A 13,884-nucleotide genomic window follows, 5' to 3' on the forward strand; every position below is an offset into this window, starting at 1 on the left:
TTGAACGCCATCCAATGGAACTTGATTGTGGAAAGCATTTGGCTGTGAAATTGTCTCCCAAGGGAGCTGGTGGTGCACTCTACACCTGGGTCGCATTGAAACAGCCCAAAGAGAGCACTGGAAAATGCAATATTTGTGTAAAAAATACTACCATACTGTCAGACTAATTAGATGGCTTAATAGGGCTCTTCCAGCCTCTAACTCTTATAATTGTTTAAGCTTTACCCATATTAAGGACATATCAAAAGCCATAAATAGCAGAAATAGCTCAGTTGTTTAGTGGTGCTCTTGGCCAATAAAGTCATCTCAGGGAAATTGCTGAGGATGGGTTCTCTGCTCCCAGGAGCAATGGCCACATGTCAGTGCTCTGTAAAACACCATTACCTTTCTGTTTCCATCCAGAATCACTGATTCCAAGCACTACCCAATGCAAAACTGGGAACGGTGCTTCCCAGTTAAGAAACAAATGCTACATGGATTTTTGGTCTTTGTTGTTTGTTCTGTCCTAAAGAGTTTGGCCCCATCCACTTGGCCCCCACTCTGTAGGTATTTATAAGCACTGGTAAGATCTTCTTTCTCCAGGTGAACGTCCCCGAGGCTCTCAGTCTGACCCCATCAGGAGGTGTTCCAGGCCCCCACCATCTCTGCAGCCCTCTGCTGGGTTCTCTCCACCAGGGCTCGTGGCCAACTGTTGGCCAACTGTTGGACTCCAAGACACCCCCACCACCCACCTGGTGGTTCTCTGTACCGTGCTGGTTCCAAGTATCAGCCTCTGGATTGCTGATGGCAGAGTGTCCTGCATAGTTTTTCTGCTCTTCCTCTATTTCTTCATATTCAAGTAGAATTTTAGCTGCTCTCAGTTGACCCAGTGCACCAAAGGCAAGATCTTGTTATCCCATTAGCTGCACCCCTGCAGCAGCTGAATGCCTGCTGTCCCCTTTGGGGTGGGACACTGCAGTTTGGGCACAGCATGAAGCACACATCATGTACCAAGTGTCTGATGGAGGCACCTTATTTGCATAGATTTGAATAATGTGTACTTTATTGTGCCATTAAGCCTTCAATAAAAAGGAATTGCTTTGTATAATTCAACAATGGGTTTATCAAAGCGCTCTAAATGACAGACTATGGAAGAGGCTGCCTTTAACTGCCTGATGAAAGGTGTTAAGAAGTTTGGAGATCTACTGTTTTCTTTATTATTTTTCTTTAAGTGGGCCATTAAAAGCCACCTGTTAGGCTGAAGTACAAGCATTTATGATGATCTGATCTCTGCTTCCTAAATCCACTCTGGTGCATAAATCTTACAGGGAGCTGCTGTGGGAACAGGGATGGTTCAGTATGGAGAAGAGGAGGCTCAGGAGAAACCTCATGGCTCTGTACAACTCACTGAAAGGAAGTTGGAGCCAAGGGAGTGTCAGGTTGGATGTTAGGAAACACTTCTTGTAAGGAGAGGTAATGCATTGGAACAGGATGGAACAGGAGGTGCTCCAGAACCATGGAGATGTGGCACTGAGGGATGTGGTCAGTGGGCATGGTGGGATGATGGGTTGGGGTTGGACCAGGTGATCTTTGAGCTCTTTTCGAACCTTAAATGATTCTTTGGTTCACTGATTCTCTTGCTTGCATGGAATTGAGCATTCCCATTTGCTTGGCTGTGACTCACCCCCACCAGGCTTTGTCACCCGGCCTGGGGACTGTGCTCTGCCATGAGATGTGAGTCACAGAGCAAAACGCTGCTGCCTGAACTGCTGCTGTCAAAAATAAATTCACAGGACTTCATTCTTTATGCCATTCTTGCTGTTACTGGCTGCAGCTTGTCTCAGGAAAATGGGTGGTTTTGATGGACATGAGACCATTTTTCCACTTCTTGAGTTAAGACCAGGATTAGCCGCAAGAAGATAAACTTGTTCTTAGTGTATTCCCTTCAAATTAGCTTGCAACTGCCTGGCAGATTTTGGGTGCATCTTTATATAAAGTGTATGTCCTTGCTTGGCATGATAAATAGAGTCCTGCCAGCAGTGAAGCATTAACAATTCCTTACTAATGTTTGGCTTTTCTAAGCAGGGCAGCAAGGGAAGGGGGCAGACCCAGACATAACCTCTGCCCCCAGCTGTCCGTGCTGCTTCAGATGGATTGAAAGTTCATGGCAGCACGAGGGTAATGACACTGAGGTTATGTGTCCACATGGCCAAGGACTGCTGCCACACCTGGGGACAGCACCGGTGACACATGGCATCCATGGTCCCACGTGGGATCAGGGGAACAGATAGGAGGAAGGCATTGTGTGACCTTGAGGAATAAAATAAACATAAAAAAAAACCAACATGGAAATAGAAAGATAGTGCCCACAGGGACTCAGAATGAAAGTTTCTGCTGCATTCTGCAGGTTCATTATTTGGAAAGGGCAGAAGAGGAGAAGGGATCCTGCTTGAGGCTGAGATGAGCTAAATTACCCTCAGAGTCCCTTCAGCTCTTTGACCGAGAGCTGCATAATGAACTTGATTTTCCCTTCCTTACTTTCTTAGCGTGTGCAGGAGGATCAGGATGCTTTGATACCACTCTCAATTCACTCTTCATCCAGAGCAGAGAGGCGGTGCTGGGAGAAGTGGAGAAAAAGGAGAAATTGTGTTCAGATGAGCCAAAGAGAGGTGGGGTTGTGCAGCACAGGGTGAGCATCAGGGTGCTGAGCTGGGAACGTGAGCTGGGTGAGTGCATTCTGATGGGGGAGAACTGAGGTCCAGAAGAAGTGTGTGGTAAGAAAGCAGTGAGAACAGTGGGTCTATTGAAAGGGCTGGCATAGGTGACAGTGCAGGTAGGAGGAGTGACTGCTTTTGAAGCAGAGCATTATGCTTTCATGTGCAGCCAGCTGCCCTGGCAGGGGTTGGGTTCAGCGACCACAAGAAGGGCTGAGCATTGCTGTGCCAGTGTTTGCATCAGCTTGCATTGAACAGTTGGTGCTGGGAAGCAGCAGAGGTGCAGAAGCAATTAATCCAGTAGGACTTAAAAGCAAATACATGAAAAAGAGGTTAGAGAAGATGATCTCTTCGGCTTGTTTGCTCACTCCTTCATATTTAGCCCCCATGCTTGCTCTTATTCATAGAATCATAGAATGGCCTGGGTTGAAAAGGACCACAATGATCATGTAATTTCAACCCCCTGCTGTGTGCAGGGTCACCAACCAGCAGCCCAGGCTGCCCAGAGCCACATCCAGCCTGGCCTTGAATGCCTGCAGGGATGGGGCATCCACAACTTCCTTAGGCAACCTGTTCCAGTGCATCACCACCCTCTGTGTGAAAAACTTCCTCCTAATATTTAAACCTCCCCTGTCTCAGTTTAAAACCATTCCCCCTTGTCCTGTCACTGTCTTTGCTGAGGATGAGGGTAGGAAGGTGCTTGGTGTTCCCTGCATGGAAATAAACCCTGTGCTCAGTGCTTACTCCCACTCCACACTGTGTTTCTGCAGCTGTCTTCTCCGTGCTCTCTCCATTACCTCTGGTAATTGAGTCGCCCGTGGGATATAGCAAAGGGTATGCTTGGGTGCTTTGTGGGAAAAGCATTCTTTCAAGCTGGAGCCCTTTGTTGGGGGTGGGGAGAAGACAGAGAAATCTGCAGTCATAAAACAGGCAGACTGCAGCTGACGTTGTTAGTCTGTGCAATACGTATTCATCCACCTTGCACAGACTTAACAAATGGCTCTTGTGATCATTACAGTGGATAGGAGATATGAAAGTGATGTGAAGCTTTGTTTTCCTTGCTTTGTTTTTCTTTTGTTCTTATTGCACAGCAGTGATTTCATTGCGTTGACTCCTGTTCCTTTTCTCACTGTCGTGCCTTGTATTGAGTTCCCGTCAAGCACTGAAGTACAGAAGTACAATTGTATGCCTAATGAAAAAAGCAATAATTATTTCATTAATATCAGAGCAGAGTTTAGAGTTTGTCTGTATCAAACAAGAAATCACTGACTGTATCAAGTCAAAGAGTTTCTCAGCTTTTTTGCAAATGTGAAACAAAAGCAAGCAGTATCTTGAACCTGCACTTAAAGACTGAAGCTTGCACTGTTCTTGTGACATCCCACAAAAAAGCTGATCACATGTGATTGTGGGTAGGATTGGGGGCTGGCTCGGGTAAGGTCAGGTTTTGGTTTCTGAGCAGTGCTGTTGTGTTTCTTCTCTCTAATGACATGTTAGAATAAAGCAGAACTCTTGGAACGAGTCCAGAGGAGGGCCACTAAGATGATCAGAGGGCTGGAGCACCTCTCCTGTGAGGAAAGGTTGAGGTAACTGGGATTGTTTAGCTTGGAGAATAGAATGCTCTGGGGAGACCTCATTGTGGCCTTCCAGTAGTTGAAGGGAGCATATAAACAGGAGGGGGGAATGGCTGTTCATGAGAGTGGGTAGTGCTATCACTAAGGACAAGGGGGAATGGTTTTAAACTGAGACAGGGAAGGTTTAGGTTAGATATTAGGAGGAAGTTTTTCAGACAGAGGGTGGTGATGACGGTTGGACTAGATGATCATACAGGTCATTTCCAACCTTGTGATTCTATGATTCTATGATGCACTGGAACAGGTTGCCCAAGGAGGCTGTGGATGCCCCATCCCTGCAGGCATTCAAGGCCAGGCTGGATGTGGCTCTGGGCAGCCTGGTCTGCTGGTTGGTGACCCTGCACACAGCAGGGGGTTGAAATTAGATGATCATTGTGGTCCTTTTCAACCCAGGCCATTCTATGATTTTGTGATATCATGGGAGGGGGGCTTTCAAAGGGTCTGCGATAAGGACAGGCCTGGCTGCTTGTATCTTCATAGCTATCACTTCACTTTTATCTGAAAACTATTTCATGGTTGTGGTTGTGATGTGTGAAACCTTCATAGAATCACAGAATCATTGAAGTCCCCATCCCCACCCCACCATGCCCACTGTCCACGTCCCTCAGTGCCACATCCTCACTGTCCTTGAACACCTCCAGTGATGCTGAAACTGAATTGGAAGACAGAACTGCAGAACAGCTTAGAGCAAAGGAAAAAGAGATGAGAATTATGGGAGTCAGTGTTCTTTATCATGTTGATGCACGTGGGGCTGAGCTCTGGCAGTGGGACGTGGAGCGTGGGGTTACCGGTCATGATAACACTGCTGATGGGTTTGAAGCGAAAAAAAGGCTTAATCCCATTGTTTAGCATAAACTGCTCCTCTGTTATTGAATTTGCGGACAAAAACAAGCCCTGTGCAGCTCTTGACTTTTTAATAGCTATATTTTATTAAGTAAATGTGTTTTTTATGATGACTCGGGTTTTGGTGGTTACTAACATTGGTTTTAGCTTTGCTAGCGATGCGCTGGAAATTTGCCAAGCACAGCAATACGGTTCATGCCCTGAAGCTTGTACAGCCTCAAAAAGGAGGATGCTGCAGGAGGAGGGAGGGTGTAATGATCTCTCTTAACATTTGTTTCTCTTCTTCCTTCCCTCGCTGCAGACCGTGCCGAAACCGATAGCGCTGGAGCCGTGCTTTGGTAACAAAGCAGCTGTTCTCTCTGTATTTGTGAGGTTGCCTCGAGGGGTTGGGGGTATCCCACCACCAGGACAGTCAGGTGAGGAATATCCTTTGTCTCCACTGCCTTGGTATTAACCTCTGTGCTCCCTCCCCAGCCTCACATTCACCTTACAGCTTTGCACTTGATCCCGTGGCGATTGCTGTATCCAGGCATGGATGTGCTCAGGGTATTTGAAGCTGGCTTGGGACCTGCTAGCTTCCTGCCTATAGTTTGACAGCATTTCTTGGGTCACTTGGTGGATGAACATTTGGTATTTGGATTACAGTTTCATTTATTGCTGTGAAAAAGTGAGATTCATTGCTGGCAGGCTCTCAGTAATTAGTCATGAAGGTAACTTGTCTTCAAGCCTGTTCTGTGCATTCCCAGCTCCATCCACAGCAGGATATCAGGTCATAGAATTTTGGAAAAGACTACTAAGATCCCCAAGTCCAACCCCAACACACCCCTACCCCTCAGTGCCGTATCTCTATGGTTCTTGGACACCTCCAGGGACAGTGACTCCCCCACTCTGGGCAGCCCATGCCAGTGCCTGACTTCTCTTTCCAAGACAAAGTGTTTCCTAATACCCAACCTGACCCTCTCCTGGTGCAACTTGAGGCCATCATCTCTCATTCTGTTGCTGTTACATGGGAGCACTTACCTTCCAAAACATCCCCTTAGCAGATCCATCAAGTTTTCTTCATCCATCTTAAGGTCTCCCAGCCCCTTCTCACCTAAACCTCATTTCATACTGCTGAGACTTAATCTTCTCGGGAGTTTGTGGTTTTAACTGAGCTTTCTCCAATGACTGGTGAGCATTGATCTTCAAAGGTTATTAGTAGACATTGAGATGGGATGGTTTGGCTGGGAGCTGCATTGAGATGAATCTCAGATGGCCACGGTGTTTGGCTGTGGTTATGCTGGGAAGAGGCTGCAGAGCTGAAGGATGTCCAGAAGGTGCAGGGAAACCTCTGTGCACAGGTGCTTTGTTTGAGCATTTATTTTAGTGCATTTACTGGTGTGGAAAAGGACTCCCCCCTTGAATATTATGGGTTTAACTCCATTATAACCTACTCATCTTATTTCCAGTATTTTTCTACAGCATTTGCTTTCAACAGAGCAGGCAGCATTTAAAAGCTTATTTCAGTATAGCCACTAGAGTTTAATCTCTAAACAAGAATGTTTTTCTGCTTTACTATTTTTTTCTTAAGAACTCGAAGCACGATTTTCGTTTTGTGGCTCAGAGGGTTTTTCTCAGCTGGGGTGGAAGAATTTGTTTCTGTGACTGTTTTGTTTTGTTGCCTCAGGTCTTGCTGTGGCCAGTGCACTGGTGGACATTTCACAACAGATGCCAATTGCCTACAAAGAGAAATCGGGTGCAATACGAAATCGGAAACAGCAGCCCCCTGCACAGCCAGGAACCTGTATTTGATGCATGGACATCAGAAACTCTATAGGGTTTTAATCAAAATGGTAAAGTACCACCGAGGAGGAAGATTCTCAAGTTGTGTGTCACAAGAGACTAGAAGCACTCAGAAAAACACAGCTTCCTTGAACCCAACCTTTTCTCTCATCTACGTGATAGTTGGCTTTATTTGGCAACTGCTCCACTTAAGTTTTACTGACACGTGGCTTCAGATTGCGCCTTTGTTTTCTTCAAGTTGAAAGTAAAATAATTTTCTTGCAGGTCCAGTAACATCCGATCGCCACCATTCATGGTCAGTGTAAATAGAACAGTAGTCCTATGAATGACACTCAGGTTTATACATGGAAAGTGCTTTGTAGTTCATGTATTTATCAAACTGTACAAAAAAAAAAAAAAAGATGCAGTGTTTACAGGTGTCAGCTCTCAACACATAAACACTACTATTAATCTTCAAAGCATCTTCATCCTTTTTTTTTTTTTTTTTTTGTTTATTCCCACAATATTTAAATGGAATTCTCTTCCAGATTACAGTTTTTGTCACCATGATCCACAACATCAGGAAGGGGAAAGCTAGAGTGGCTCAAAGGGTGAGTTTGTATGTTGCTCAGACTGCTTGTTCCACCTGGAGAAGTGGAAAGTCGCTGCTGAAGGACTCAGTGTTTACATAGTCTTAACCTACTTGGAGTACACCACACACAAGTGCCTAGACTTGAACAGATCTAGGGAGCGAGGAGACTACTACACAGTTCTTTTTAACATAATTGTATTCCTTTTCAATATATATATGTGTACACACACGTATATATATATGTGTAGTCACCCAAGATAACTTGTGTTCTTTATATCACATTAGGTCAGGGAAAAATGGCATTTTCCTGTCTAGCAAACTACTCAGCCAGATGGAAATATCTGGAGGGAAAGCAGTGTTTCAGTATCTCATAAGAAACCCCCTGGTTTCACTAGTGCTTTTCATAGAAGCACTTTGTGTTCTGGGTCGGATATGTTACATTTCTTCTGCGTTGCTCTGCACAGTTTGGCCTCTTCCCCTCTTCCTTCCCTTGGGCCATTTTTTTGGGTACAAGCTGAGCTGTGCTGGTGCACAGAAGCACCACTCCTCGGCTGTAAGACTTTGTCCCACTCCTCAGTGAGTGTAAAGAGCAGCACTCCACTAACCAGATGTTTGAAGATGAAGAATTCAAATAATAATAATAATCAAACAAAGGCAGAGCATCTTCATTGGGCCACGTTTGAATTTTCCATGATTTCTGTGATTAATTCTGGATGTTCCCCATTCAGGTCGAGCTGCTTGTAGGTGTTGAAGAGCTGCTTGTTGGTGAAAGGAAGGGGCTTGCAAAGAGCAAAAAGAAGGTTTGGCTTTTGGGGGATGTACCAAACCATCCCATGTTTTTTAAAGTAAGCTAGTTGGGATCATGGCTTAAGGCTCCAGTTTGGGCTGTGCCCATCAATCTCCATACTGCCACATGAGATCCCCTCTGCTTCTGCTAATTGTAGGAAATGCTGTGCCAAGACCATGAGGAGTTGGGATAGTGAAGCCAATGGGAAGATGTTGCAGTGCCAAATGAGGTGTTAGTCCATCATTTGAAATGTGGTTCCATTCAGGTTGCTGGTTTCTGATGAGGACGTCAGGTGGTTAGGGAAAGGAGAAGTGACAAATCTGGGGGGGCAAAGGGAAGAGCTATCAAATCTTTTCTCCAAAACGAAAACCAGTACCTGCATCTTTTTTTTGTGCACGTTTTGGTCATTAGTCACATATCAGCCACCCGTTCCTTTCTGTCAGTACGTGTTTTGGAGAACCTTTTTGGAGCGCGGCGTTGCAATAAAGGTGTGAGCTGCTATGTGTATCCAGCTGGTGGTGATGGGGTCATCAGTCCCTGGTGGGCACATTCATCAATGTGTTACATAACAAATCCAACAGAACAGCAGAAAAAAAATGTGGTGGGAATAATGCATGTATCCATATAAGGATGTATGTATATATGCGTGTACGTACGTACATCCCACAGTCTGTTTCTATACCAGAAGTATAGAAACCCATTGGGGAAGACTGAGGAAGGAAAGGGGATGAGCAGTGTCTTTCAGAATGAAGGGTTTAGGCAATTAAGTCATAACTGATGCACGATTACCTCAGACAGATTCATCTCCTGAAGCTATTTTGTAACTTTCTATGTGTATAGGGCTAACCTGGACTAGGCTGTACCAGAGAAGTACTACTGGGCTAAAATCCCTCCCCTGTGCTTATGTTCCTGCTTTTGGTTCTGATGCACATCCTCACGCTCTGAGGTGTCTTCTCTCACTTCTCCAACCCTTTTGGGAGAGGAGAACTGCCAACCCAACTTGAGAAAACTCTTGTGCTGAAGTCTTTGTTCTGAACTGCAGATTTGGAAAGGCGATGCGTTGTTAATGTTGAGAAAAAGATGTGATTTTCCCCCAGAGAGAGCTGGGTGGTCTGGTGTCGAGAGGAGAGTAGCCACAGAGGTGTCAGAAGGGCGAAAGATGAGCAGAAATGATCCAACGTTGACGATGGGCAGAACCAAGAAAAAGTAAATAGAGGAAGAAGGCGTATTGATGTAAATCAAACCCAACGGCGCCTGGTGGATGTGGCTCAGCTCTGCATCTTATCTCCATACTGATGAGGGAAAGAGAGAACTCTCATACAAATCTCCACTGCAAACAGTTTCATCCCAGCTCAAAGGTAGAAGTGAGGCGAAGGTGGGAGCGCTGCCGGTGGTTCATCACCAGGCCATCATCCCAAGTGAAGGATTTGTGGGGTGATTCAGCTTGGATGTGGTGGAGTGGGGAGGGGGAAAGAGCAACGTTATTTCGTGGGAAAATCTGTAAATAAATGGAAAATAACACACTGATTTTGCACTTGTACATAAACTATACAGTAGTGTGCAGAACGTGGGAAGATTTAAAGTGTATATAAACCAGAAAAAAAAAAAATATTGAATGTATTTTTGATGCATTTTAAATGATGTATGAGTTTTGTCTTAATAACTTCTTCGTATGATGAGTATTAGATGACTTTCCAGAGCTTTAAAGAAACATCAGATTATATTCCTGATATCTTGTGGTGTAAGGCAGGGAGGCAGAATTTGACTTGTATGTATTCAAACACTTTTCACTGAAGTGTACAAGAGAAGCTAAATAAAGCTCTTCTGTTTGAAAGGGAAAAAAAAAAAAATCTTGAAGATAGGTAATAAATGTACTTAAAGTAGTCATTACGTGGAGGATTAAGTCAGCAGTTTAAGCCTCTGCTGCTAAGATTGTGCCAGTGATTTCCATTCAGAATCACTATTTTCGAGCATTTATAACTGGCTGAAATTCAGCATTCAAGATCTCAACCCGTTCTATTTTTTCAAGAGTAGCCATTAAAAAGAGTGAAGAAATATTGCAGCCCTCTTTTTCTAGGAAGCAGCAGTGCCACTGGATCTCCAAATAACACAATTGGCCTTTGACATTGCCCATTGTGTAGCCTAGAAGTTTCTCTGGACTGTTGCAATGTTGAGCGATAGGAGACCTTGATGCAATATGGGTCAATGCGTTGGGTAGAAGAAAATCTATGGGACACAACTTTTGCATTATCGCCACTCTCACGGGGCTTAAGATGTTCTGTATGGAAAGATATGATAGATAACCTCTATGCGACTGGATGATGCCTATGATCAGCATGAAGTCTTAGTGGATAATGTACCAAAATGCGATGGTGTGTTACCATAGGAGCATGTTGGGCTGCACAAAGCCATCCTTGGATACAGGCTTCCTTTGGGATACTGCGAGCACTCAATGTTGTTCTGAAACATCCTGTTCTCTGTACTTAAATGTTTTCCAAAACGTGTCTTCTCCGGGTTCATGGCGTGGTTTTAGAAGGCAGCTTGGTGAGAGGTTGATGAGGTTTGATGAGATCCACGTCCACCCACGAGGCCAAAATACGACGCCGACGCCAAGGACCGCTGCACAGAGCCCCATCACTCAGCTTTTGCTGCTTTGGCTTTTCTGCAAGACCCCAAGTTGGGGGCAGAGCCTCAGCCCTTCACCATGAGTCTTGGCAAGCCCTTCTATCCCCACAAATATGGATTTGTCGGCACTGAGCTTGCAAGAAAATACAGATTTGCTCCTTACACGCCGGGAGCGACGCTTAACTCAATCCATCCAACTTACAGTAAGCTCGTTGGCATCTCTTCTATTCCTTCTCCCTCTTTATCTCCATTTGGGAATGGCGTGGGGACAGGACGGAGCGCTTTGGGTTGGGAGTGGGGCCACGGGAAAGGGAGGAAGAGATGAACACCCCCCATTTTCAGCCATGCCATTGGAATTTCGGTCACCTCCACGCTTTTTCTGTCGCAAGCCGTTCCAATGAGGCGTGTTTCCCATGCTGGGAATACAACAACGTTGTGGATGTACTGTTTGGTTTGGTTTTTTTTTCTGCTTCTGTGTCAGGTTTCGTTGTAACCTCCTAACACTACACATGGGCGATGTTGTGCGTCTTCCAGGTACTGTAGTTCTGTAGGCATTTCCTCTCATTGACTCCACAAACCTCACCAGAAGACAGGAGGATGGAAGCTGTGGAGGAGTGTAACGTAACGTCGGTCCATTTTTAACAAAGGAAAGAAAGCAAAAAGAACATAAACATAGGTTTTATATTACTCTGAAATTTGTGCACAATAAATGTTCTTTACACTAGGGTCCTTGAATTAACTCTATTCTGGATTATTATTTTTTTTTTGGTTGTTGTTCTGTAATTATTTACGATTCTTATCCGTGTTCAGACTTGAGCTTAGTTTGTTAATATGTATAATTTAGCATTTATTGCATTCATATGTAAATACGAGCAAGTATTGTAAACTATTTCATTGCTGGGGACTGTGGGTGTTATACATACACACATTTAGGACTGCAGTTTTTGGTATAATTTTTGTATTGTAAAATAACAGCTAATTTAAAGCAGGATCGAGGAAATTATCGGGAGGTCTGTGCATTTTAAATACAAATGTGAAGTACCTGTACATAAATAAAAGTAAATAATGCAAATCTTTCCTCTGAAATAAAAGGTAGACGATCTGGTTAAAAACTCTTTTTTTTTTTTTTCCCCCATCCCTTTCTTCTTTCTTGAGATGGGGGGGAAATAAATTGATTGTAGAGTTAGGGGTGAGAGTGCGGGATGTGTTTTTGCTGTGCACCAGATGTGAGAGGAAGAAGAAGAGGAAGAAGAGGGTCATAGACCCATAGAATCACCAGGGTTGGAAAAGACCTACGAGATCATCCAGTCCAACCATCCACCCATCACCAACAGTTCTCACTATTGAAGGATGGAGGCATCCTTCACCTCATCTGCCAAAACCATCCCACACCTGAATCTCCAGTTGGGGTGGAGGGTGCACCAGGGCACATAGGGTCATAGAATCACAGGATCCTCAAGGTTGGAAATGACTTCTAAGCTCATCAAGTCCAACTGTTGGCCCATCCCCATCATGCTCACTAACTGGGGTCCCTAAATAACCACATTGCAGCCCTGCCAGACGCAGGAGTCAGGTTTGTAGCTAAGAAAAGAGGTAGTCCTATATGGAGCTAGGGGATGGACATGATGATCCTTCTGGGTCCCTTCCAGCTCAGGGTTTTTTATAATGCTAGAATATTCTAGCTCTTGGATGGGTTGCGCGTCGCTGGTTGGTATTAAAGCCATCTTTTTGGTATGGTGGAAGAACAAACATCTGATTTTTCCACATTAATGGGAAAAGGGCAAGAGAAAGTGATGTAAAAGTGAGCCAGAGCACCACAGCTAATGCAGATTGCCATCTTGGCAAAACCAATTTGCAGGGTTTTTTTTTTTTGTTTATAGACTCGTCACAGAATGGTTTGAGTTGGAAGAGACCCTTAAAGGCTGTCTGACCCAATTCCTCTGCAGTGAGCAGGGACACCCACAGCTCCATCAGGTGCTCAGAGCCCTGTCCAGAATCTTGAGTGTCACTGAACCTCCAGAGGTGACCCTTTGGGTGTCTCAAGATGTTTGATTCGGGGGTGTTTGTGAAAAACCACTTCACTTGCTCTTGCTTCAGCCTTTATCCCTGTCCCTGGGCAGTTTAGGGATGTGGTTAGTGGGCATGGTGGGGATGGGTCAATGCTGGACTTGATAATCTTAGTCTTTTCCAAACTTAATGATCCTATCATTCTGATTTCTCTTTTCTGCCCAAAATTTAGGGCAATTCACAGGCATGCTTGAGCCAGCTTGCCACGAGCAGGGATACCCAGGTTCACGTTGCAGATGTAATTTGGAGATCCCTAAGGATGTCTCTGCTGAAACCATGGGCTGAGTCTCACCTCGCTGTCCATCCCCATTGGGGCACCTGTCCCTGTGTCCTCCAGCAAAGGCCCAGAGGGCTTTTGTGTGCCAACCTCAGTCTGAGAAGCAGGAAAAATCAACTCTTTGAAAGGCTAGATAACAGCAGGACAAGGGGAAATGGTTTGAAGTTGAGGGAGGGGAGATTTAGGTTGGATGTCAGGGGGAAGTTGTTTACAGAGAGGTGCTGGAACAGCTGTCCAGAGAGGCCGTGGATGCCCCGTCCATCCCTGGAGGTGTTCAAGGCCAGGTTGGATGGGGCCCTGGGCAGCCTGGGCTGGTATTAAATGAGGAGGTTTGTGGCCCTGCATGTGGCAGGGGGTTGGAGCTTCATGATCCTTGAGGTCCATTCCAACCGTGGCCATTCTGTGATTCTGTGAAAAATCCATCCAACGCAGCATATTTCAGATTCCATTGACTGGAGCTTCCCCAGAAAATTTTCCATCTATCTGTAGATACAAATTTCAGAGGAAAAAGTGCAACTTTGGACTCAAGAGTCACGATGGGTCCCTTCCAACTCAAGATTTTTGTCTCTTTTTTTTCTTCCTTTTTTTTTTTTTTTTTTTTTTTTAGG

The 13,884-nt window shown here is 44.9% G+C and overlaps 1 protein-coding gene across 1 annotated transcript in view; it reads left to right on the forward strand.

The window, feature by feature from the left end:
• The window catches only part of ATRN (attractin), a 148,664-nt gene extending 136,631 nt beyond the window's left edge, over nucleotides 1–12,033 (forward strand). The window contains exons 28-29 of the mRNA XM_090139911.1: nucleotides 5,469–5,583; nucleotides 6,834–12,033. Coding sequence (XP_089996037.1) covers nucleotides 5,469–5,583; nucleotides 6,834–6,958 — 240 coding nt within the window. The 3' untranslated portion in view covers nucleotides 6,959–12,033. The remainder of the gene's footprint in view (nucleotides 1–5,468; nucleotides 5,584–6,833) is intronic.
• The last annotated feature ends 1,851 nt before the right edge of the window (nucleotides 12,034–13,884 follow it).

The sequence above is a fragment of the Phasianus colchicus genome, chromosome 4 (genome assembly GCF_987193195.1).
Source record: "Phasianus colchicus chromosome 4, bPhaCol1.hap1.1, whole genome shotgun sequence".
NCBI lineage: Eukaryota > Metazoa > Chordata > Aves > Galliformes > Phasianidae > Phasianus > Phasianus colchicus.